Source organism: Ricinus communis, chromosome 5 (genome assembly GCF_019578655.1).
Source record: "Ricinus communis isolate WT05 ecotype wild-type chromosome 5, ASM1957865v1, whole genome shotgun sequence".
Lineage (NCBI taxonomy): Eukaryota > Viridiplantae > Streptophyta > Magnoliopsida > Malpighiales > Euphorbiaceae > Ricinus > Ricinus communis.
This window is the reverse complement of record NC_063260.1, coordinates 2,644,908-2,671,417: the sequence shown is the minus strand read 5'-3', so window position 1 is coordinate 2,671,417 and position 26,510 is coordinate 2,644,908. Positions and strand designations below refer to the sequence as shown.

At 30.8% G+C, this 26,510-nt stretch overlaps 3 protein-coding genes across 4 annotated transcripts; 1 reads left to right on the top strand and 2 right to left on the bottom strand.

Annotated features, from left to right (window-relative positions):
- Positions 1 to 6,930: 6,930 nt before the first annotated feature.
- LOC8275680 lies at positions 6,931 to 9,659 on the top strand. Its single transcript, XM_002532428.4, has 6 exons — positions 6,931 to 7,182; positions 7,403 to 7,463; positions 7,560 to 7,695; positions 7,794 to 8,121; positions 8,707 to 8,835; positions 8,912 to 9,659. Exons 1-6 carry the CDS (start codon positions 7,101 to 7,103, stop codon positions 9,376 to 9,378), a joined length of 1,203 nt encoding a protein of 400 aa, XP_002532474.1. The 5' UTR covers positions 6,931 to 7,100; the 3' UTR covers positions 9,379 to 9,659.
- A 1,396-nt stretch (positions 9,660 to 11,055) lies between these two features.
- LOC8275679 (RING-H2 finger protein ATL8) lies at positions 11,056 to 12,389 on the bottom strand. Its single transcript, XM_015727417.3, has one exon. It carries the CDS (start codon positions 11,896 to 11,898, stop codon positions 11,281 to 11,283), a length of 618 nt encoding a protein of 205 aa, XP_015582903.2. The 5' UTR covers positions 11,899 to 12,389; the 3' UTR covers positions 11,056 to 11,280.
- Positions 12,390 to 19,370: 6,981 nt separating this feature from the next.
- Positions 19,371 to 25,033, bottom strand: LOC8289686 (MLO-like protein 10). Of its 2 annotated transcripts, XM_048374691.1 has the most exons (16): positions 24,988 to 25,033; positions 24,372 to 24,604; positions 23,737 to 23,794; positions 23,230 to 23,447; positions 22,737 to 22,853; positions 22,427 to 22,487; positions 22,206 to 22,294; positions 21,685 to 21,759; positions 21,520 to 21,608; positions 21,338 to 21,387; positions 21,195 to 21,235; positions 20,940 to 21,113; positions 20,600 to 20,635; positions 20,439 to 20,506; positions 20,103 to 20,163; positions 19,371 to 20,015 (listed from the first exon to the last, which is right to left on the bottom strand). In XM_048374691.1, exons 2-16 carry the CDS (start codon positions 24,564 to 24,566, stop codon positions 19,608 to 19,610), a joined length of 1,740 nt encoding a protein of 579 aa, XP_048230648.1. In that variant the 5' UTR covers positions 24,567 to 24,604; positions 24,988 to 25,033; the 3' UTR covers positions 19,371 to 19,607. The 2 variants fall into 2 exon arrangements, with proteins under 2 accessions (XP_048230648.1, XP_048230647.1); XM_048374690.1 differs by lacking the exon at positions 24,988 to 25,033 and having other exon boundaries at positions 24,372 to 24,970.
- Between the last annotated feature and the right edge of the window lie 1,477 nt (positions 25,034 to 26,510).

Here is a 26,510-nt window from a genome sequence, read left to right as displayed (position 1 = left end):
ACACAGCCAATTTTTACTTTTTAAGAAAATGGAATGACAAAATAAACATATAACTCCTTCACTTTTCACCTAAATATAATTAACTACCCAATATTTATTTTATCACATATATAGGTCCTAAATGTTCTTAAAGTATTTTAATTAAACTCAGACTTCAACTCGTTGATAACTATTTTATCTGTCATCTAAAGTAGATGAATGATGCAAATAGGATGAGTGACTCAATTACTACTTAAAATAATTAGCAGTGCATGCTCATTGACCAGTCATAATTTGAAAATGCACGATAAAAGAAACTAATCTAAAAAGTTTCAGTTACTAACTTTATAAATAAATAAAAAAGTGTAAACTCTATATGCTACAAAATGAAAGTAAATATGAAATTTTGATACTCGAATTTATGCTTTTATAGTTTAGTAAGGTAATTAAGTTTTTTATGTGATTTTAAAGGAGTTCAAATTTAAACTTAATTAACCGTTTTGAGAAATTCAGAATTTAAGTGAGATAATTAATTATACTTTTAGCTACTTTTGTCAATTATGATCTGAACTCAATGTGTGTTCATAGAATTACCATATTTACCCTTAGAGCGGAAGTCTAAGTTTGGTACGAAAAGAGCGAGTAATTAAATTGAGACCGCAGCCACGGGGGTAAAAGAGTGAGGAAATAAGAGGGATGAAGGAGATATGTAATTGCAATGGAGTAGATATTGTAAAATGTGAAGAGAGTGAAAAAGAAAGGGGCAAAAGGATAAAAAGAAAAAGGGGCCGTCATTTTCTAAAAACAGAAAAGGGAGAAGTGACACAGAGGAGAGGGAGTTTTGGGGGGGGGGGGGGGGGAGTAATTGCAGTGTCCACATGTCTACCAACGAAATGACCGACACGTGTTTCCCTTTAATTCTTTGTTTCATTCTAATTAATTAATTTTCAATTTAACAGAAAATAATATAAGAGAGAAGAAAAGAAAAAGGGGAAAATAGTGAGAAATTGGGATGCTCCAATCCAACTGTACCCAGCTGTCATTGCTTCTCACTCCATAACCGTTTTTCCTTCTGTTATAAACTACTACAAATTGTTTTTTTTTTTTTTCCTTTTTTCCTTTCCTAACCATTATAAATACTTTTAATTTCTTGAGCAAGCTTAAAACAGCTAATTGTGTTCTAAAACTATATCTAAAAGACTTTTCATAATGAGATTGAATTTTTTTATTTGATTTATAAATTATACAGATATTATCTTCTTTCTTTTTATTTGTCATTGGTTAGAAGTCTTAATATATCTCTCTATATATATATATCAAAATAAAATAAATAATTAAATTTATTTTTCAATTTTCTTAACATGATTAATATATTAATGTGTTATGTTAGAGGAGAAGGGAAATTATTTCTCTAAAATTCTTAACATGGTTAATATATTACTTTGTTATGTTAGATAATAAGAGAAACTAATTCTTTAAAGTAGAAAATAAATCACCACATTTTGAAAAAAAAAAGTCTCAAACTTAAGACTTTAACATCCAACACTAAATATCTAGCCATTGGGCTAAAATTTAATAGTTTTCAACTTAATAAAAATTTAAAAAAATAATAAAATAAGATTCAAATAATAAAAGATATATGTAAAAAAAGTTAATGAATCATGTTTATTTCTAAAGAAAAAGTAAAAATATAGTTAAAAATTTATTATGAGAACATAAGTATTTATTAATTTAAATTAAAATTTAAAAACTTGAATTTCTTTTCTTATTTATAATAAAAAAATAATATTCTTAAATAAAATTGAAAAATGGAAATAAATTTTGAGTAAATTTTCTGATAGAAAAAATAATAGTGGAATAAGTATAAAAGGTAAAAGCACTCTTTATCTCTTATCACATAGTTGCCATAATGCCAAAACCATTTTCACTTAGCCCCATTCTCTTTATAAGGGGACGTTAAAATGTTCACAATATTCACATAAATTTCTATTTCTATGGCATTTAGACCTAAAATTTCTTATAGATTTACATTTGTCTTCCCAAATATTCACTAAATGTAAAATATATAATTCCATACATAATTATTTAATTAAATGCAAAAAACTCATATTGCAAATTTAAAATCATTAGCTTATTAAAAAATATAAAATAGACTGAATAATTTCATTGATTATATATTAAAACAATTTTAGCTAATTACGATGACTACTATAGCAAGTAATAGGAAAAACCATTAAAACCAACATAGTAAGAGTGTGTTTGAGATTGTAACTGACGTTCAAAAGTATATTTAGAAATTTTTATATTAAATTTAATTTTTTTAAGTATTTATTCACTTGACTTTTATAAAAGTAATTTTAAAAATTTAAAAATCATTTAAATTAAAAAAAAAACTAATTTTCTAAATTCAATGTTAAACTAACCCTAATTCTTAAATTTGTTGCAATTTCTTTCACAATTTTAATTAAAAGTTGAGGGAAGGGAAAATGATAGGGAGGAGGAGGGGAGGGAGTCACGTGCAGTGGTGAATAGCTGTCCCTTACAAAATGGGCAATGGGGGCATGAGGATGATGAGGTGGTTCTTTTTTATTTGGTGATGGCGACTTGCCACAGCATGACTCTCGAGTTTGAGTCTACTAAATATAAGGATCCTTCCTCTCCTTTCCTTTCCTCTTTTCCTTCCTTTCCCTCTGCCTCATGCATCATCATTATTTTTTTCTTTTCCCTTTTCCTTCGTCCTTATCCACTTCCTTTTCTTTTTGTTTATTACTTTCCTTCCTGCCACTTATTAATTAATTATATACTTCTAATATATAAATATAACCCACTTTATTTACTTTTGCCCAATAAAGATCAACATTAAAAGTCACAAAAATAGTGTTCCATATCAAAAGACTGAAATGATTGAATATGTTTTCCTCAAGTTAATCACAATTATATATGTTTTATGCAATTTATTTTGCTTTTTTATTTTTTTAAAAATAAAATAGAATTAGAGCAATATATTAAATATAGACTATTTGTATTCAAACCACTTGTTAAATAAGTGGTCTTTTTTTTTTTTTGTTAGTGTTTTCTTAAGTTAATTAATAAACATTTGTATGGAATGATTATAATTTTGATGGAGTTGTTGCTTAAAGTAGGTGATGGTGCAATTAATTCAGTATTTTGTATAAACAAGTTTAATATTGTTATTTTTAGTAAGTAATCTCGAAGTAAAGAAGTTAAACATGAAAATACAATCATATGCCGATAAAAATAAGTAAAATCATGAAATCAGAGAGATCAAAATGGAAGTAAAAATCATCATTAGTTAATAGAATAAACTAGTAACTGTAAGGATTTAGAATATTCAAAATACAGATGAAGATATAAATATGAAAATAAATTTAAGATTGAAATATTTTTTTATGAGACATGTGAATTCATATTACTTTTAGTATTGAGCTATATTTATAAGAGCGTTAATTTCTTTTTTTCTAAAGTTATAATTTAACTAATTATTTTGAATTTAATATAGCATGTAAAATCTTAAATAGCATCTATTCAAGTGACAAATAATTGTAGTAACATGAAGAAGAGACTGAAAAGAAGTTTGAAAAAGGGAAATGGGGCCATATATATAACAACAAGACAGAAATTAAATTTGAATGCATAAGCTTAACAAAAGAAAAGAAGAAGAAGAAGTATGAAAGCAAGAATTGATGTAATATTTGGGAGTTAGAGAGGAGATACATAATAATAATATAGACAACTTGAAACAGGCTGTTGTTTAAATAATAGAATCAGAAATGGGGAATGGTGCGGCCCACAGACTTGGATTTCTAGGCTTTCCAACAAGCCATGGCTCATATTTTGTCTGTTGATGCCTTAGCATGGCATGCCCCTTCTCCTCTTCTTCTTCATTCATATCTACTCCCTCAAGCATCATATTTATTAATAGTTTATATAGGAAATTATTATTTATATTTCTTCCTCATTTTCAATCAACTGAAGAGAAGGCAAAGAAATTACTTAATCACTGTGAATCTATTGATTTACCTGTGACTGCCACACCATTTTAATATATTAATAAAATTTTAAAAATTAATATTTAAAGTAGCGACAGAGTTAAAGATTTCAAGTCAATATAAATAAGAGTCGTTATATAGTTAAAATAAATATACAAATGAATTTTTTATAATTTATAAATATTTTTAACAAACTTTTATATTTTAAAATGAGAAAAAAATAATATTAAAAGAAAAAGAGCTAAACTAGTCAAACTAAAAAAATTAAGACTTTGTCCAAGTAATTATAACTGTACTCCAATATAATTAAATACAAATTTAGTTGTTTATTAGTATTTAATTTTAAATTGGTACCACGTATCATGAGTTTAGCATTAATATTTATTTATTTTTTTTATTAAGTGTTATTTTGTGAATCCAAAAATTTAATAAATTAGGTTACTATTAAACTTTAAACTTTAATAGTTAAATATTTTAATGGAAAAATCTTAGTTCAATCAAAGAATTATTTATAAGTAATAATTATTCTTAAGAACTTATAGGAAACAGAAAAATAGAATAAACAGCAACATAATAGTTAAAATATTTATTTTCTCAAAAGTGTGTGTATTTATATATAGACTCCTCTAAATTATATTATTTTTATTATAAAATTTGATGTCAAATTTGTTTGTTTGTTTTAATTTTCAGTTATACACATACAACCAATAATGAATTTGTGCCAGTTCAATTGGACCGTTCCTAAGTTAGGACACGTGATATGCCCAACATGGGATTAATTATTTATGTCTTTCTTGTTACAAAAAAGAAATTAATAGATGCATCTGCGTTTATATATATTTTCTCTTAAAAAATCAGTTTATAGGAAATTAAAAGAAAATCACATTTTGGTTAAATTTTTAATTCTGGAAATTGATTTTCAATTATTATATAGAAAGGCCGAAAGTAATAAAAAATTACATTTATCTCAATATAGAAAATGATATTATTACTTGAATCATTGGCCAGTCATTGGTATACTCAAGTGACCGCACTTAGTTTTGTGAGATTCTAGAAAATTTGTAAATATTTTATGTTCTATAAAAAACTAAATAAATAAAGTATTATATATTTATGATGATGAGATTATAATAATTATATTTATTGAATAATAAATCTAAAATTTATCAGTTTCAGAAAAAAAATATCTGAAATTTATTATTACTTCTATCCAATGTCTATATTCAATAAACACATTATTTATTTATTGAAAACGAATATTAATTCTCATATAATATTTCATTAGAAAGATATAAAAAATTTGTTATAATTATAAAATTTATAAAGATTTTAATTTATGAATTCGACATAATGTTAAAATAAGAAAACAGTGAATTTGGTTCAAAACTAACCGGTAAAAATAACACTATTAAATCCTATAAAAGATTAAGAATATTAAATTGAGACAAAGTTAGGACGTTAAATTGTATCAGACTGAATTGAGTTGAATCACTTTAGTTTGGTTTTTATAATTTAGAGGTTTTAATTTCTTTAATTTTTATAATTATGCTAATTTATAATATTTTATTTCAGTAAAATACTCATATGACAGTAAATTTTTAATAACAGCTTAAGAGCCTGGAATACTCAACTTTTGATTAAAAGGCTTAATCAAATTTCATAGAATAGTGAAACAAGTCCTTATAGAATGTAAAAATAAAAGTATATACAAAAGATTAAAACAATATAAATTTAAGTTTAAGAGCTTAATCAAACAAAATGTAAAAATTCAAGGACTTAAAATAAATTTTGCAATCTCATATTAATAATATTGAATTCATGTTGCGGGCTTCATAGTGATTGCACATATGGACCATTGCATTTGATAACCATTGACGCCACAACTTTTAAAAAGAAAAATGTATCTTATCCTGCATTTTAACTGTTGCTAAAAAGCCTCTAATCTCATTTCAGTTACCATTATGGTATTTGGTTTACATTTAATTATCCATTGTAGGAAATGTGATTAGGTGATGAACTCATAATGGTGCTTTTCTTTTTGTTGGTTTCTGCTAAAATGCAGGAGGACCTCAGTTTCCTGATGCTAAAGGAAATGATGGAAGAGGCACATAGAATTATCAGCAGGGCATTCATTAAATCTTCTCTCTAACCCCAATGCGTCAATCTAGAGAGGAAGTTGGGAAGTCATGTGGGGATAATGTGCCATAATAATGACCCTTTGCTGTTGGAGGCCCTCCCTGAAGGAGTCCTTGGCACTGAGGGAAGCTGTTAGCTGGGCAAGAAGATCGTGATTGGCAATTGCTGCCCCTTTGAAGGAGATTCCAAACTGATGCTGATACAGTCTGATAGATGCAATCAAGAGGCTGGTCTGCAGTTGAACATGTTTGCCAACTTTTAGGAGTTTCTGCAAATATTTCATCATAAAGGGATGCAAGCAGGTTGAAACAAGGACAAGAAACCCCACCCCAGTTTGGATCGTTCCTAGTACCTGTTAGAGATACTGATTTAGCTATCAAATTTAACTATTATTACTCGGAAGTGGTCGCTGTCTACCACTTGGAGACAGATGAATTTTATAAAAATTGGAGACCAAATCGCAGACCACACAGTGATTTAGTGGCAACCAAAGCAATAGCGACTAGAGCAACTGGTCTCTAATCCGCAAGCCAAAAACTGGCAGAAAATTTGGATTGTGGCGTACCCGTTCATTGAATGGTATAGTGGAACTCAACCTAAGATGCTAAATTAAGTTAATGTATATATATTTGCAGTGAGCCATTTGTAAACGTAAACCATATACGATAAACCTGTTTGAAATTAAAATTAGAATAAACTCATATAAATTTGAGCAAATACGGATGATAATAATAATAATAATTATTATTATTATTAAATCATAAATAAGAAATTTAGGTGAATAAATATGGGGGATACGGACGTGGCAAAATGGGATTGGCAGTTAAATAAAGTCGGAGCTAGATCCGATTCGAGTTGCAGTTGAATATTTCTCTTTCCCTCTCTTCTTCTGAAGGTTTTGAAAAAAGAATTCAGTGATCCAAAGCTTCAATTGAATTCCCAGAATAATCGGGCTGACAAAAAATCAGCTAAGAAATGGAAGCTACATCTCTAGAGAATCGACCCGGAATCTTAATGATCGGATCCTCCAACGTTGGCAAACGGACTCTCCTCTCCCGTAACTCTCTTTCTTATCCTTTCATTCTTTGCGAGTTAAATTCTAGTTAAAATGGCAACTTGCTTAAGATAATTTTGCTAAAAATAAATTAACGACAGTTAATTTGGGATGCACTTGCAATTTGTGTATGGCTGATTAGTTAAATTAGAGTATTAATGGACTTAATAATCTGAAAGAAATAACGTGGGGTATAGCAATTTAAGCTATGTTATGGTTGCAGGATTGTTATCAGTGGATTTTGAAGATTCTTCTGATTTACCGACTGAATTAGTTGCCCGTGGGTAAGAGTTCTTTAAGTCATATATTTTATTCAGTTTCTGCTCTCAACTTCTGTGAACAGTAACTTATAATCTGTAGTGCTTTTGTTATTTTTTCAGGTGGACTATTAATACAAAGTATTACACAGCTGATGTTTCTGTATGGATGGCTCATCTTCACGATGGATTTTCCATCAGTTCTCTCCCAATTTATAGTAGCCTCACTGCTTTAGTGATGGTTTTCGACATGAATGATGTTAGCCTCTCTTTATTGATGCTTTAATTATATGGGTTATCATTTGCAGTCCAGGGTGGCCTACTAATTCGGTTTGTCCTTCTTTTGATTGTGTGCAGCTATCGTCTTTCGCTGCAATTCAGGATTGGGTATCTCGCATTGATATTCACAAGTTTGAAATATTATTATGCATTGGAAACAAAGTTGATCTTATTCCAGGTCATCCTGTCCATGCTGAGTATAGAAGACGCTTACTGAAACTTGAAGAGTCTTCTTCTGATACTTATACAGAGTTCTCTGGATTTGGGATACTGGAAACTGAAGGAAGTAGTCTATTGGGTGGTGAGGAACCTGCATGGGAGATCAAGAGGTCATGTACTGAATGGTGCAGTGAGCACAGCATTGAGTACATTGAAGCCTGTGCCTCTAATGCTGATTTCGACAAATGTAAGACCTAATATTTTGCCTTCAGGTTAACTAGTAGCTGTTAGATTGATGAATTAAAACAATTTACAATATCGTTCTGCCTACCTTTCTACATATCTATCCTAAGGAAATGAATTGGTCTGATACACTTATACTCCAAATATGATTCGCGGTTTGTTTTATTATCTTATTCTTTTGCAGTTTGATTGATAGTATGAGAAACTATAAAATGTAACATAAACTGCGTTATCATTGACCTACCTTTGTATATATCTATCTGTAGGAAAATTTTCTGGGTGTTTTATGCTCTTCATGCTGGTAAATCATGTACAATTTGTAAATGACACAGGACATTAGGACATCACGCAGTGATGAAACTTTTCATACTGATGAAGTGAGTTCTTATATTAAGAATTAATGAGATCTCAAGTCATAGATATAAAAGTAGAAATTGAACATATCAAGGCTTTAATCGAGGTTCTGATATGGTGAAAGGAGATTTTGAAAGAGACCTGATCAACCAGAAAAAGAAAAAGATATTTCCTTTCGTTATTTATGTTAATCTCACATATGGAATTCACAAGGTAATGAAGCTGTTCATGACAGGTTTATCAGCTGATGGTGATTCACAAGGAGTTGAACGTCTACTTGTTGCTCTTTCTGCTCATATGTGGCCTGGAATGGTTTTAAAATCTGGAAGCAGCATAACTCAGCCAACATTACTGTATAAAGAAGGTTTTGTATGCTGTCATTTTTAACATTTTCTTATTCACTAACTGGGATGCTAAACTTTTTCATATACCTTGCACAGACTTGTCAGAAGAAGAATCTGATTATGAATTTGAGTATGAAGTTCTATCTGCGGGTTCAGCTGAACTGTGGGATGACACACATGGAGGATGGGTTTCTGCAAATGGTACTAGTGCTGTTCCAGATTTAGGGGGATCAGCTGAGCAGAACAACCATAATAGAGATCACGATCATGAGGTCTGGGAAAAGTTTGATGAAGAGCTACAGCCGTCGACATCAGCGGTAGAATTAGAGGATGATAAGGAAGTGGCGACCAACATAGAAGATCCTAGCAAAGGCACTGAAATAAATGAGGTTTCACCTTTTGAATTTGAGGATTTAGATCAATTGATGTCTGAGATTGGAAATATTCGTGACAACTTGAGGTTTATGCCTGATTTTCAAAGAAGAGAAATGGCAGCAAAACTAGCCATGAAAATGGCTTCCATGTTTGGCGGTGCCAGCGATGAAGAAGGGGAAATTGATTGACCCAATGGATGTCAATTTCTGGATTAAGTAAATTTGTTTTTTATAGTCCTTGCATCCGACAAACAATGATTTTGGATGGTTATCTTCAGTTCATTCTTTATACATAGTTAAAAGGATGAGCTTCTTGAAATTGTATGTTGTTTTTGCTTTCTTCACCTTTAGTATAAGAACTGGTTGATGAGGAATTGGTGCATGTAGTTATGTGCTCAATCATTTATACCTCAGTTATTGAGTAAAACTTAAATAAATATTTGGAAATGGGAAAACATTAGTTATGCTTTTGGTTGCTTTCGTACATGGGGCAGGTTTACTATGTGGACAGTATCAGTGCAGTCTTGTTCTGCCGGTGATTGACTTTTCTACATTTGGATTGATATATTGTTCAAGAAAAGGAAACGATTTGCCTCTATAAACATGTTAATCAAATAACCAACAATGCCATTGCATTTGCTACAGCTGATTGTAAGCATTGCGGCAGTACTTTTCTCAAGCTCTGTTTACTACCTAATCAATGAGGTCTATTATTCTTTTTGAAACTGTAGTTGTTTTCAGATTGAACTTTTTTGACTGTATTATATAATCATCTCATGTCTTACCTAGAGTAGGCAGGATTATGTTAGAAACAGGTACTTCACTCTTACTGCTGCTTTTTGTTAATGGTATGAGAGAGTCTGGCACACAGACTATCAAGTTGCACCAGGAGAGGACATCTCCTGTGATGAATTGGCTTCTAGAAAAGTTAGGGAAGGCGGGCATAATAGCACTACATTGAGTAGTCAATGATAATAAGCCATGCTATACATGTGTGAAGAGGACGGTCATAAACACTGGAATTCTTTATACACACTTGTATTCAGTTTCATACTTTACAGGTAAAAATGGATGTCCTTTTAGTGCCCTTGTCTGTAGTCATGATTTGTTGGAGAAAAGGGAAAATATTTTGGCTGATATTTATAAGATTTTTTATTCTCTTTTTGGTTTCAGGAGGGATAACCTCGGATTCCTGGTGGACCCTGACGCCAACTTAACATAAAAGGTAAAGTAATAGCTGCATTTCTTTCTGTAGGATAAAGAACAATCACTGTTTTCTCAGCCCCATCTGGAATATCACCACTTTATAGTTAAAATCTCATAGGATTCATTAAAATCTCTCTTTTTCTTTAACATTTATTAAGCATTATTCTTTTGTTTCTAATGATTTAATTATATGTTTATGCGTATAAGCCTTTGGATGAAAAATTTCCATCTGATGAACACTGAATGCTCCTTTGTGTATTTATTGTCTCAGTCACGGACCAAATAAACAGGCAATAAATAGGCAGAATAATCAAGTTAAATTACTGAGCTTTCCTGTGTTTAGAACGGAACGGAATATAAGTAAGTGAGCAAGAAAAAGTGCAAAGTGGAGAATGAAATAGAATGTTTAGGAATAAAAGAATAACGTAGACTAGATGGCTTTTCATGTAGGAATTATAAAGCATGCTGCAAGTGCTGTTTCATTCATTCTCCTTGACTTTTATACCTTTGGGTCACATAAGGAGTTATTGTTATTCTGCTGGAGCTAAGATATATATGAATCAAAATTTATTTGTCCAACATATACTTTCTAACTGGTAAAGGAATAGTGGAACTCAATCTAAGATTCTAAATTTAGCATCTAGAAGGTTGTACCTGCTCTACATAATTGAAGGAAAATATTATAATGAAACATATTAGAAAAGGGTAAAATTATTATGTACAAAGACAAACTTGAACAAGTAGCTTATATTTAAGACTAAATACTGCAATTAGCTCTGGCCTGAAGCTATGAAATGGGTCTCAAACCTCTAATCAACTGTACAATACATAATGGCGAAAGTCAGTGACCAAAGAAATAAAAAAGAAAAATACTTGTGGGGTTTGTCAAGGCAAGAACCCAGTATGATGTTGATTATTATTATTACTGACATTAACATTACAATTACTATTTCTTTCCCTGGCCTTGCTATCTGCTTCAGCGTTGGCTCCATCACATGAGGAGGAGGAGGAGATAGTCGGAAACCGGCCACATGTGTGACACCTAGCCACCACCAAGATCTGGCGGCAAGAAGGACAAGAAGAGTGTGATCCTAGCCAAGTGTCTATGCAGCCAACATGGAATCCATGTCCACACTGTGGCAAGACTCTAACTTCATCACCCTGTGCAAACTCACCTAAGCAGATTGCACACTCTGTCGATGCAAACTTACAAGAACCTGCTGCAGCAGCAGCTGCAGAGCCATAGGTAAACTTGGGGAGAGACTGTAGGATCTTCTTCTTTAGACCCTTATTAGCAGCAGCATGAGATGGAGAACTAGAAGCACTGCCACTGTGGCGGAGCCAGGCACACCGAGCCACTGCAATGAGCCCTACCACACATATTAATGCACATAGAAGAGCTGCCAATATCACCACAAAATCAGACTCAACGTTCACAGATTCCGGTGGGTCGGCTACTGGGGTAGAGTCAAAGCCTGTGAGCATTCTTGTAAACCGAGCCATGCCTTGGTTCTTATATGTCAATAAATTGCAAGATTACTCAAGATTCAAGAAGTAGGGATAAGAAAGAAAAAAAGATAGTTGTGTTCAGAGGGTTCTTCAAATTATGAAGTGAGTGCGGATATTATAATATATATATATATATATATATATATATATATATATAGGAATTAAGAATCAAGAACAGGGTATATAATGGGGGAGAGGGTGTTGTGTTAAGGTTTGGTAGGCAGTTGGGGAGGTACTAGATTAGATGGAAAAGGATGATTAGGAAGGTGAGCAGAAGATGATGATAAGGAAGGAAAGGAAGTAGCAAAGTAGAATGTACTTGTAGGAGACAGGTTCCTCTTCATCTTTTTCTTCTCTTTCTAGCTATCTATCCATATTATAGATATTAAAGGGTCCACTTTTCAGTTTTCATACACACTCTTTAGTGTGGACAAGACTACACAACTTGTCCCTATTTTGTCTGTTCTTCATTTTGCTTTTCCCCTGCTTTTCACTTTTTCCCCCCCAAATTCCAGTTATATTCACACTCTAAAGTTAAATAAAAACTCCTAATTTTGGGACATTGTTTGGTGGCATGAATAATGTTACTACTTGATACTTATCTCTTAGTATTTAATAATATTAAAAAATATTTTGATTTTTCTGGAAAATAATTTAAATTGAAAATGGATGCAAGGAACAACTTGATTATAGTATAAAGGTTTTAAAATATACTTCTTTAGGACATCTGAACTTTTCACTGTTAAGCTATTGTGAAAGTTTAATTTTTAATTTAATATAATAAACACTTGATCTTTATTTTTATAATTCTTTAAACATAGATTTTATTTTTTCATAATATTTATACACTTATCCAGAGTGTATGTGGATATATTGAATGGAACTATATTATCTAAATTTTTTAATAAATTTCATGAATTTTATATTATGTCATGAGTTCTCTTCTACTCTTTTGGAACTAATGAACTTCTGTTATCAAAATTTGTGGCTGTGGAATTTCATAAATCATAGATATTTGACAACTTAAATTGTTAGAGCCATCACTAAGTCCTAATTACTTTGCAATGGGCATGCTTGGCTGACAGGGAAAAAAGAAAAAGGAAAAGAATGGTAAATCTAAATGGATAATTGGATATGTCAATGTATGTGTCCAAAATTAGACAGATTATTTTTCCATTTGGTATTAATGATGTAGGATGAGAGTTATTAATTAGCCTAAACAATTGGGTGTGAAGTTGAACAGCTGTGGTGCAATTGTAGCTTTGTCCCCAAAACACTTTCTCTTTATCAACTTGGAATAAATTCTTTAGTCCAGACTAAGAAGTTGAGTTCATCATTAATGGGTTTTGGCTTGTTAATTGAATCAATCCTATAATTGTCAACATTATACCACAATCTTCAGAAATAATTGCTTATTTAGCCAATAGTTTCTAATTAATCAATTCATTGAATTTTCTTTTAAAATTTTCTTTTTTGAATTATCTGTTATATTACAGTCATATGTTAACAACATATTGAAATTAGGAAGCTTTAGATCTCAAACTTTGTTTTTTATTTATTATTAAGATAAAAAAAAATATATATATAAATTTATTTCTAATATTTATCAATTATGTTGATGCGCCAGTAAATTATAATCCTGAAAAAAAAGTATGCTATAAATAGTAATACTAATATAGTTTTTATAAATATTTTTTGACGAGATTGGTTATTTTAATATTAAATTTATTTTTTATCATTTCTATAAATGAAAAACTTAATATCCCATCAAAACTTCCTTAGAAAAGGATTTCAATGCCTATTTAATGAAGAAATCATACAAATTTCTAAAAATACATGAATATTTATTTATTAAAATTTTCTAATATAAAATTAGAAAGAAGAGATCATTGCTAATTTAAAAAGTAATTAATGGCGGAATAAAAGATACAACTTTAATAAAAGAAATAAGAAAAGTAAGAGAGATCTGGATTTTTAACTCTTCAAACCAATTTAAAATGAGCATCCGAATTGAAATCAAAAGAAAGAAAAAGAAAAAGAGAAAATATATTAAGTCCTCCTTTCAAATATAATGAAGAAATAGTATTTAAACATGGAGTCAGAAATTCGCAAGAAACAAAATTAAAATTATGATTGAGGGTTTATTTGTTTAATTTTTGGACTGGATTTGGAAATTAAGTTACTATAGCCTTTATTAAGTATTCTATATTTTTATTTTATTAATTTAAATTAAAATTAGATGAATGCCCGTTCAACAGGCAACTTATTTTCATTATAATAATCAAAATTATAAAATTACTACAATTAAAATTGAAAAATACCAAAAGCATTAGGTGACTATATAATTGAATTTTAAATTTTTTTCATAAAAAAATGTATATATATAATAACATATTATTTTACCAAAATAAAAATATATCTTAAAATTTCATAAAAATAATTTTTTAAAAAATAGCGACATTTATATTGAAATTTTCAAAGTTTGACTAGTGAGTGATGAATTAATGAAGATGTTTAATGCTTGAAAGAAAAGAGAAACCCAGTTGTAATAGAAGTAGAAGGAATTATAACTGTTTCTTTTTTTGGCTTGTTCAAGGCAGATACTAATGTCTGCTTTAGAAGGAAAAGCAATTCTGATATTTCTACCATACTTTTCAATAAACCAAACGAATCGTTAATATCATACTTTTTGATAAACCAAACGTATCCTTAATTGCAGTAAAGGCAAAAGAAAGAGAATTGTTAGTATTAATATGAATGAAAACTGGATGATAGCAACTCTCCCACCTGATAATACAAACAAAACATCTCTGTAAAATTTTGAAGAAGATGAAGACAATAACTCAATTTGAACCCAACACTGTCACATTTCCTATTTTATGTGAAGAAAGAAACAGTATTTAAGTAAAAACTGAAAGAGTAATGGACATATTAAATAGCTTAGTATTAGTTGGCTATTGTATTTGTCACTTCTATTTATTATGTAAGCATATACGTATATATATAACAGATATAGGTATCCATTTTAGCATGAAAATGTCATAAAGGGTTTGGTTTAAATTAAATCATTGCATCTTGGAAAAAAAAAGTGGAAGCTGATAAGTAAAGAAAAAGGGAACATTAATTAAACAATCAATTAGCTGACAAATTATTGACTTCTCTGTTAACTCTTTTTTTTTTTATTATTATTATTATTATTATTATTAATGTTGTGCGAGGAGCTTTGCATTACTATTTCTCTTTTATGTACTCCCTTCGGCCATCTTTAGTATTTTGTTATGAATAATACAAAATATTTTATAAATTCTTATCGCATTTCTTGCCCATCTGATGTGATATTTATTATTTTTATAAAATTATTTATTAATTTTAAAATATTAAAAAATAAAAATAGTTTTATAAAAGTAATAGATGCCACATCAAGTAGGTAATAGATAAAATAAAAAAATAGTCCATGTGCGGTATTATTTTTTCTCTTAAATTAAAAAGACTTTTAATAAATTTAATTATAGAAAAGTGTTAAGTTGAGGGTCGATTGAACTCTATTTTGATTTTAACATTCAAATTGAATGTGGTTAATGTATGTTTGAATGTCTATGATAGTATATTAAGGGCTCATTCATAAAAGCAAGGTTTCCTCGAGCTCTCAAGTAAGAGTTGCAAAAAGACATGAAAAGCCTTAAGGGAAACCTTCTAGCAAACTCCTAAGAATGGAGAGACACCTGGTAGTCAACTCCTTTAGAAGCGTGAGGGCGCTTCAAAAGCATAATGGCGGCTAAATTGGAGACAAAAGCTCAAACATGACAAATATTTACGCGACGAGAAGTGTGAGGGCGGTTCTGAGCGCGCCCCTGACAAGCACGAGGCATGATATTTGGGCGTGAGGGCGGTTTTCGTATTTAATCCAATGCCAGTGACCATTGCAACTTCAGCCACCAATTCAGTGCTATATGTCTGGAGCCGTTGGAGTCTCATTAACTCTTTTTAGAAAGCGCGATGGCGCTTTTCATAACTGCAGGTAACTTTTTGACAAGTCATCCAATTTGCATTTAATAAGCTTTGGAAGTATTATAACGTTTCTAAGAGATTGGTAAGTATAAATACCCTCATAAAGACTCAAGATATAAGTGTGTGAATTTAATATACCTTAACTTTTACAAATTTATTTCTATCTTATTACATTTAATTCTCTTTTTTGAAAAGTGTATTAAGTTGAATTTTTATATTCAACTATTCTAAAAGGTTGTTGTGTGAGCTAGATATAAAAAACACAAGGAATTGATTATTGAGTAATCATTTAATACTCAAGGGTTAAGAGACTTAGCAAGGGATTAGTTCACTAAGAAAAGAGATTTAATATTAACCTTGAAAAACACCAAGTTGTTGGATGAACTTGAAAAACCTAAAAGCTGTAATCTTAAAGAATATAGTGGAATTCACAAGTGTGATATTGAGAAGTGAACGTAAAGAGGATTGTTTTCGTACCACTATAAATCCTTGTGTGAATTTTTCTAACCCTAACGCTCTTCTAAATTCATTTATCCTTCTTTAAGTTTTTATGTATTTCTTATTTAAATTTATTTCAGCGATTTAAGGTTACTAATTCAATCTATTTTCTTGGTTTCAAAAAACAATAAAAGAATATTTAAATTAAATTAAATTATCTTTATATAAATAATATAAATTTATTACATATATTTTAATATCATAATACATAAAAGTGATAAATAATTTACAAAAACATTAATATAAATAAAGAGAGTAATATGCAAGGAAACTAGGATGCTCCCATATCGAGGGTGCATGTGTCCAACAATAACTTATTTATATAAGTGCAACATCGGCATTCAATTAAATTAAAACCTTTTTGTTCAAAATATTTAAATTCAAACATCTGTTCTCTTCTTAGCATAGCAAACTACCCAAAAGTGCAAAGTGACATTAAATTATCTCTAATAAAATCATTCAGGATCATCCCTTTTAGGATGTTCTAGCATTTATTTGGAAACTTTAGCTTATGTTGGCCAATTAGTTTCCTTGGGGTAGGCATGGCTGCGGTTCAAGAATTGCCGGTTGAGGAAGAAGACCGGCTCAGTTCTAGCTTTTTTAATATACATATACAAAAATTTGCTTAATTTATGATGATCATAAGAATTATAGTAATTTTCAAATTATTCAATATCTTGATTAGATTCCCAAATTATTAAACTTTGGCTTTTCTAATTTTTTTCTTTGCGGTTTACAATCATATATGGATTTCTTTAAATGATTTGTAATTAGATTCCACAGATGATTAATTCATGAGGTGGATTATATTAGTTATAGTTTAGAGTAAAGGTAAACAATAGAGACGATTCATGGAAGTTTTGATAAAAAGATATTTAGATAAGTTAAAACAAGGTGATAACCAAAAGAAATTACTGAATAGCTTAATAGAATTGATATAACTGGTAAGAATGGTCCGATACTAAGTAACAAATAAAAAATTGAAAAATAGTGGAAAAAAATAGATTCTGATATGAAGATATAAGAGAGAAAAATATTTTTATTTTAATTATTAAACTAGACAATTTCATTCCTAAACAAGTGCGACATATACTTGTCTATAGTTAAATTAAATTGAGTAAAAGAATATTTTAAAAAATATTTTGCGCTTATAAATTTGAGAGCTAAAATAGCATTTATCCTCCAGGTTTTTTTTTTCCCTAATTGTATTTACATGAAATTACAACCTTTCTCTTCCTATATTTCTTTCTTCTTTTTCGTTATTTTCTTTTGGTTTTGTGTTTAATCTAGGAGTCAGAACGGTCGGTCTAATGACAAATCGAACTAAACTTTATAAATGGAATTAAAGCTTTATAAAACTAACCTATACCAAACAAAAAAAGTAAAATTCATTATCAAACCAAATCGCACCAAATTTCTGTTTGATTTTGTTCAATTGAATTCATTTTATTCAAAATCAAATCAAATTGAAATTATTTTAGTTGGGAAAATTTTAAACCCAAATGAATCGAACGTTTTGATTCATTGTTTTTTGGTTTGATTCGATTTTGCTCGCCTAGATCGATCTATCTTTTGCTCTTTTTAATTTTGTTGTTAGAGGGCTTTGTGCCTCTCTTTTAATGCAATCTTAAGGGCCTAATGTTGGTATTAGATTTTCTTCTAGAGTAAGTGCCTTCTATAAGATTTTTTTTGTAAAAAGAATCTTACTTCAATATTAATATATAGATTTGGACCTTGATGTAGAACAAGGGATGATGTGTGGGAGATTAATGGATTATGATCCTCAAAGAGAAAATACATGTTTTCTCTCTTCGAATTATTATAGCATCTCTCGCTACAACAAAAAAAAAAAAAAAAAAACAATTTACCAACGGTAGTTACCGGCGGTTTATAAACTATTATTAGATATTAACGATTTAACAATAATTTCAAAGTCTTATTTTTTTAGCGATTGTTTATCTGCGATAAAAAAGAAAATAAGATTATTAGATTGCCTTAAAACCTAACTTAGAGAATAAGATAACAAACATGGACCATAATTAATCACAGTTTAACAGTAAAGAAGGGCAACCAATCAAATAAAAACCCTAAAAAGAGATCCAGGTAACTACAAATAAATAGATAAAGCTATGAGAAACAACCCTGAATTCACTAGCATAAGATCCTAGCCTTATCCTTTTCTTCGTCATTCCCTTTTTATCATTCTCCGAGCCAACAAACAGAGCTACCAATTGGCTGTTGCCTAGGCAACCAACTTGGATCTATGGACCGGTCAAATTTTGCTGCCTCAAATTAATGAAGATCAAAACTAGTAGCAAACTTTTATTGAATTAATTAATCAAATTGATGTGAATGATCAAATGAAATGAAATGAAAATTGGGTTTAATTAGAACTGAGTTTTGTGTTTTATATTGTAGTCCAAATCGTATAATTCAGTAGTGTGAAAGGGACATGAGATGAGATTATAATGGGACAAGCCATATCCCATAATCAAAGTGGTCACTAGTCCATTTTTCACATCAAGAACAAACAAAATTTGATGTTGCGTATTTGGTAGGGAAAAAACCCTGAAAGGTTCATTTCACAGTTTCCAAATCTTAAATTCTTGAATGGGATAGCATTTAGCAACTATCAATCAAGGCTCAACTACACAATCCTGATATCACCATCCAACCATAATAAATTGAATTTCTCTTCCTCAAAAAAGATCTAAAATACATTTATATTAAAAAAGACGGTTGACTCAACTACTGAAATATTAAATATCAATTTTAAGAAAATATTGTATTCCTTTCCGATAGCATCGAAAATTAAAGAAATGAAAAAAAAATGGAATTAAGAATTTCTATTTTTCCAAAACAATCTTCAACAGAATTGGAAAATTTCCAAACTATTATTGGATTGTTAGCCCTATGATTGATTTCTTGCTTCATGCTGGAGAAAGTTATGAGCTCAACTCTTGCAAAGTCCCAATTAAAAGTACATACTCATGTGGCCAGAAACTAGAAAGTGAATCACAGTGAAAGAATGAATAATGGAGATAATATTTTAGACCAGGGAGGAAGGCTATATGTGGATATCAAATCCAATAATATATAGACACGCACAGAAATGAACCCAAAATTTTTTTGCCACTAACTGCCTGCAGTCTCAGAACTACATGTACAAGGGGAATTCGGTCGCCTGTAACTGATTATCATTTTGTTTCTTTTGATGGTGCAGGCTTGGAAAAAGAGAAGTCATCTCCATTGCTTGTTTCTTCGTCGCGGTGGGTTTCAGTTATTTCAGTTGCTTGATCATTTGGACTCATTCTTATAAGCAAGTTGGTTGTTGGTAGTGAGGGCGACAATGGCTCAGCTTCCATGTCAGACATGTCCTGGTCCTCCAAGGAATATGAGTGGGCTGAGTGCCCAGTGGTTTTGAAACGGTGCAGTGTACGTCCGGAGGAAGAGTGGACTGTGGACATAGGGCTTAGACTTTCACCAAAGGTTCTGGTGGGAGACTTCCCTCCTTTCCCATGCCTTTTCTTCACAGCCAAATGCCACTTCTTAAGGGCTTTACTTGTTTGTTCATCAAAGATTGACTTCTTCATATTTGAACCCATCTGAAAGCATTCACCAATGATGATTATCATCCAATGACTAGCACCAGCACTAACAGAGAAAACAATGTGAAACATAAAAGCAGGTACCTGAGTTACAAGAGCATATAGTGGAAGTGTGATATAGCTGCAGAGAAGCAGCACCCCAACCCTGCAAAGTCACCAACAAAAATTCAATCTAGCAATTCAGTCTAAAGCAAAGTATCAAATGCCTAAAAGTTTTTTTCTTTTTAGAAAAGAATACAGCCTTTCCCACCAAGGGCAAAACTAGTTGTGGAAATGACACTTGCATCATTGAATGTGCAACCTTACCAAACTAGGCAACTGTTAATTATGACATTAATCTACAAGGAGTATGTTGTCATGTATAAGACCAGAATAGAATGACCATTGTTGTTGGTGGCAAAAGAAATAGCAAATACTTACCCTAAAGAAACTTTGACTATTGCAAGCGTGAAATTAGCATGGAAGCAAGATTTTAATCCGAATTCATACTGCACATAAACAAATGTGTTAGCAAGTACTCAAGGAGTGTTTACATGGGCAAAAGGGGATTAATTAACAAAGTTGTTGAGAACAGTTCATACCCAAATCCACAGGAAATATGTTATTTGGAAAGCATTCTGCATATAAAAAAAAAAGTCAAAACAAAAAGAAAATGATTAGATTCTGGTCAGAAGGTAACTAGAACATCAAACTCCCAAAGGTTAGTTAATAAAGAGGAAAGATACTGGACAAGGCCAAAGTCCAAAGCAGTGGAATAAACAAAAGGCATTAAATCAGAATGATGAAGGGAGCTTTACAAATGGATTTGCTGTTAATCTAGTTTTCCATTGACAGTTTTTGCATTTCATGCACAAATTTTTGGTCTTCCATTACACAAGCAATGTCAATTATATATCTGCAAAATAGAAGGCTATCCAATACCTGAAATAACGCAAAATGGATAAGATAAAGCACTAACTGAGGCCGACCGAACCAGAAGTATTTGTCCGAGCCTTGCACAAGAGGCATCCCTTGAACTACCGCATGTCTTTCTGCGATTTCAAGAGCCATCTTTGTCAGAACAGACTGAAGCTCTGTTCCAACAGCTAAGATTATCTGCAACCAATTAAATGTTTAGAATCAGAGACATTCTTTTCCTCTTAATGTAGAAAATTGTTATTGGAAGTGAAATCTTACAATCACAGGGATCAGCGAAGCCCAAAATAATGCTTGCCATCCTAAAAGGAACACCAACATATTGTTAGACTATTATCTTTCAAATCCAATTTATAAGTGCTAAGTTGCTCCAGCATCTTTCTTAAAACCAGGAAGAGCCTTACCTTTAACATTTATGAGCAAGAAAAGGACAAAGGATGCCCACAGGATAGGACTGTCAACAATATGCAATAAGTTACGTGACCTTTTGTATTCAAGAACTTGTATAATGCAATATAGAATGTGAAAGTTGATAAGTCTTTAGAAGGATGTGAAGGTACTCAAGTGAATATAGATAGATATTTACCTTATTCCCACAACATACTTGAAATCATCCTCTAACGACCTTTTGATGTATTTTTGAAAGTTAAACTTACTTCCAGGAGCTAAATGGACCTATAAATATTGCAGTGTCAGAATGGGAGTGGCCATACAACACCAGAAAATATACATTGTACAATTAAAAACTCACTGTGATAAATCCATTTCGCAATGTCAAGTAATCAGCCTTGCTGACAGACCTAAAAAATTGTCGGAAGAAGCATCCCTGCAATAGATTGAAGTATAAATACATAGAAAGATATAGTATCAAAATGAAAACACGAGGGACATTGCTATATTCTAAATTCTAATGAGTAACGAAATGGACTGATACAAGGGTAAATATCAGTGCTTGAAGTTGTCAGAAAGAACCCATCTCAGTCAACTTATATTATGCACAGACATATGTTAGCATAAAGGTAAAACTCTGTTCATTTGTTTTCGCTCTCCCTATGTCATCAAATATTGAAGATTTTCTCTAGTATTTATCCACAGATGCAATCATTTTTCAGAATCTTCCAAGTTTTACATCTACTGATTAATGCTCTTTGAGAAAAGAGTTTAAAATCAGGAGTATTTAACTCACTTGTGTCTCCACATTCAATATAACTTCTCCAACAGATAAAAGAAAACGAGGACAAACATGTTTCACTTTTGAGATTCATATCTTACAACATAAAAGAAGAACGGAATTCTAGTCCAGAAACTAGTATGTGATCTGACAAAAGATGTCTCATGAGTAAGCCTGAATCTTGAAGGATCTGCATGCGATAAGTTTATCAAATTTAGCTTCTTAAATGACATGTAGACTCGATTATTGAAAAATGCTGAAAAGTCATGCTTGAGATTGAAAGATAAAAATAAAAATTCAAGCTGTAATAGAGACTGAGTACCATTTGAAAATTCGTAATCATGGGTTGAAGTCTCCTCCTCCCATGCCTTCCAGCCACGAATCTACACAGAATAACTAAATATCATCAAATATGAAGTGTTAATGAGTCTTCAGATGCAAAATCTACTTAATACATCATAAGTGAGTAACAGGATGTAGGATTATCAACAAGCTTTTCTACTACGATATAAACATGAATGGGCCTTAGTCTAAAATGCGTTCTTTCTCGAGCAATGAAACATGTCCCATCCTGCTTATTGTGAGCTGACGAGATATATCAGAAAAGCACGATAAAAAAAACATTTCCATACCTTTAGTCTTCCAAGTGTCATGGTAGTTAAACTATATACCACATGAAAGACTGCTAAGAAAAATATGAGGATGTGTAATTGATGCAATCCATCAGCTGATATAAGTGGCTCATGCCCCTGCAGAATAAATCAGATTAACTATCACTTAAGAAGCTCCAATTACATGTTATTGAGTTACAGCACTTCTTGTTAAATTAACTGAGATAAGCAAGCAAAATAATAAAATTATAAAGCTTCTAGGCGCATCAACTTGCTTATAATATAGTTTTGGCTTGTCTGTCACCCACTTGGCAAACAAATATTTAGAAAATAACCTTTTTCACTTTGTTACCAGTAAATGATTTCTTTGAGGTCATCGCTTGCAGGTTTACAGCATGCAAAATCCGGCATTAGTTTTTATTACAAGCATACCATTTCACCACTTCTCAAATACCAACCGAGAAAAGTTTAAACTCAATCACCCAAGAAAACAATTGGCAACATATGCACTCACCTCCTTACATAAAGTAGTGGTTTCAGCACCTGCTAGGAATCTGGGCTCAAACCATAATAGCCTCCGACGATGCTCTTCGGTAGATTCCTCAGTGTCTAATACAGCATCACCTTTACATGGCAACATAGTGTCTGCAACCTTTTGAGAAACACATATTCTTGTAATGTACGTCTGCCCAAAAGTCAGGAGCAGTGAAATGAATCCTAGAACCATCAGTTCTGCAGTCATAATTACAAAAATCAGATTGGCATTGATTACTCATGATAATCCAAAAAACAAACATTTAAAATTATCTTAATTGTGTTTCAAAAATCATCATCATGATGTTGCTGGTCAAAATGACAATTATAATCATTAAACTCCATTAGCAGGTTTCATGATAGATATTCTTTTTTTTCTTTAGTTCAATGTATGAAGAGGGAGAAAGCCACCACCTAAAATGAGGAATAGGCATCTTTCACTGGGCTATTTGCCCAATAGCTTACGCATCATAAACATTGTTCTTACCAGCTTTAACCTTCTCCAAGGCTTCAAATAGAGCTCTCTTGTGCTTATGTGTCAACCACTGGATTAAAGGAAATTATTCAGTTTGGAAAAACAGACAATTAGAGCAACAACTCAACACAGCAACATCACAAAATCAAAAAACTATTCTTTCAACCAAGGAAATCAAAAGTCTGTGATATTTCAGCAACAAATTCTTACTTGCATAAAGATTGAAAGAAGGAACAGAATAGATGTTGCAATTAATTTAGTCCGACATGATAAATTCACATTGAAAGCTACAGTTTCAGGCAAAAGTGCGAGAAGAAAGTACAAAATGCATTAATCTAATAGCAAGATAGTGAAATAATGATTAGTGCAGAAGTCCAATCACAATCAAGGGGAAGAGAAATAGAGAGTGGACGCCCACCAATCTTTTTTTCTCCATTTCAGTTTTAAAAAATCTGTCTTTAATTCTTGAGACAGAGTTGAAGAGATAGATAGCATTAATGGTTTAAACACCCCACAACCAACCAAAACAATGAAAATTTCTATAGTAATTAAGGAAAAGCAAAGAACTCTAAAGTGAAAAAACTAGAAAAAGAATTCATATGAGCAAAGCAGTAAAGAAAAAGAAGGAAAGGCACAGAAACACATACAGTTCCAAATTTATGAAGACCCTTTTCAAGTAAGATAGAAATAATTATCATAACAGCACAAACACTAGCAACAGCCCATGTAGGTGTCTGATCAAGCTTCCTCTGTGTCGCAGTAGTATCACTTGCCGCCATAACCACCACCCTTCCACCATAAATAACCCATAAAGATAAAGAAAACAGCAAATTCATCTTCATTCAACACCAAGCCAGAGCAAGAAAACAGAGAGAGAGAGGCAAGAAAAAGAAAACTGACAATATGTTATTCTTTAAACGTAAATATAAATAGAAGGGAAGATGTATTTATTGCAAAAGTCTAGAGATTTTTAATTGTAAAGAACACTAAGTTGGGCTTTGCAGGTGAAGAAGTAGTCACAGGGGAGCTTCTTTAATAGTACAATAACACGGCTTCATGGACCCCAAAAGAAGAATCATAAAAGTGTAATAAAAAACTACAGTCACGCAATAAAAATCTTTTGTTGTTATCTTTTCCATGGGAGCAATGGCCATTTCTCACTTGATGAGGTGAAAATTCAACGGTTAATTAATTTCATATAACAGTGCTGTGAAAGAAAGATAAAAATAAAAAATGGTAGGCTAGGCAATAGCATGCACTCTCAGAGAGAGAGAGAGAGGAAGAAGAAAGAAGGAAAGAAAGAGTACAGAAATTATGCAGTCCAGCAAAAAAAGGACCGCGTGTGGGATATCATATACTATTGACAATCCGATTAAGCCATTCACTGTGGAAGAAAGTGGGACCCACTTTCCTTTTGGTCTTTAAACAGGATAAATTTTCTTGCCAACCCAGTTGGCCACGTCAGATTAAAATTTTACCAATATAGTTACGCGGCACTGTATTGTGATAGTATATTATTAATAGGGAAAAGGTATAAAAGAAATTGATGATGTTGTTTAACCTTTTGAAATAATGGTCGCTTTAAAATCAGTCGTATTGAATAGATAATCAAATTTAAAATTTTTTAATTTTATTATATTATTCAAAATTTATTGAAATTGATTAAAATTAAAAAAAATAAAATTTTGAGATTATTTTCTTTTTTTAATTTTTCTCTTCAAACTCTATGAAAAATAACATGACTAGTTTTGGATGAAAAATAAGTTAGTAAAAAATTGAATAATAGTAAAACCACAATCAATTAAAATATTGAATTAATAAACTATAACTATTTAATTAACAGTATATTTAGATAGATATTGTTATTGTTTTAATTCTCAGACTAAATCATATTTACTTTTTATGTCAAAAGTTAAACCATATTTTTTATTAATATTAATTGTTATATAAAAAGTATTTGATCAATTGTAATTATAATGATAAAAAAAATACCTCATAGCAAAATTACAATGGGCATTCACCTAAAAAGTCTTTTCTACATGCATCATTAATAAAATTTTGATTCGAGCATAGTGATCACTAGTTTTTGTTTTATTTATAAAGCTTGATTACTAATTAAATCCTAAATTTTACACCTTTTAATAATTTTATTTAATTATTTTAAGATTTTAAAATAAATATTTATATTTTTAATTTATTTTAAAAAAATAATTTTTTATAATAATTTTTAAAATACTGTAATGAGAAAAATGACGTAGCAAGTTAATTCTATTTACTAACATCAAATTAGTGAGTTAGGTAATAAAAAAATTGTTGCATTTACATGTAAAATATGTAAAAAAATTACACATATATAAAATTTTTAGTGATCATATTATTAAGTCCATAATAAACTAATTTTACTGATTCATAATTATAAAAATGCGTCATAATAAAATTGGGACCTAAAAACGTTTTTCCTACATGCACCACTAATAATTTTTTTGATCCGTGCATAGTAGTCACTAGTTTTTGTTGTTATTTGTAATATGTTTATGGACCGACAATGATTTTAATGATCTCTACCTAATTACTGCTATTTTCTTTTCAAGATTGAAATTCAGTTCGGCACTTGTTTGAAAATGATGTAAACAAATTGAGTTTCACATTTCTTTGATAACGAAGTAATTAAATCGGCAAAAGAAAATTTAAGACCACAAATCTTAGGCAGGACGATATATTTACATCTTACCCATTTTTAGTTGCATCTTATTTTTGTTTTTGTTTTTTGAAATAGATAACCCATT

Excerpts from the sequence above, each read along its gene's own strand:
- LOC8275680 (XM_002532428.4), top strand. The coding sequence starts at position 7,101 with ATGGAAGCTACATCTCTAGAGAATCGACCCGGAATCTTAATGATCGGA. Across the intron at positions 7,464-7,559 it reads ACTGAATTAGTTGCCCGTGG|GTGGACTATTAATACAAAGT; the intron begins GTAAGAGTTCTT and ends TTATTTTTTCAG. Across the intron at positions 8,836-8,911 it reads AACATTACTGTATAAAGAAG|ACTTGTCAGAAGAAGAATCT; the intron begins GTTTTGTATGCT and ends TACCTTGCACAG.
- LOC8275679 (XM_015727417.3), bottom strand. The coding sequence starts at position 11,898 with ATGGCTCGGTTTACAAGAATGCTCACAGGCTTTGACTCTACCCCAGTA.
- LOC8289686 (XM_048374691.1), bottom strand. The coding sequence starts at position 24,566 with ATGAAGATGAATTTGCTGTTTTCTTTATCTTTATGGGTTATTTATGGT. Across the intron at positions 23,795-24,371 it reads GTCTTCATAAATTTGGAACT|TGGTTGACACATAAGCACAA; the intron begins GTATGTGTTTCT and ends CCTTTAATCCAG. Across the intron at positions 20,507-20,599 it reads CATATTTCCTGTGGATTTGG|TATGAATTCGGATTAAAATC; the intron begins GTATGAACTGTT and ends GTTTATGTGCAG.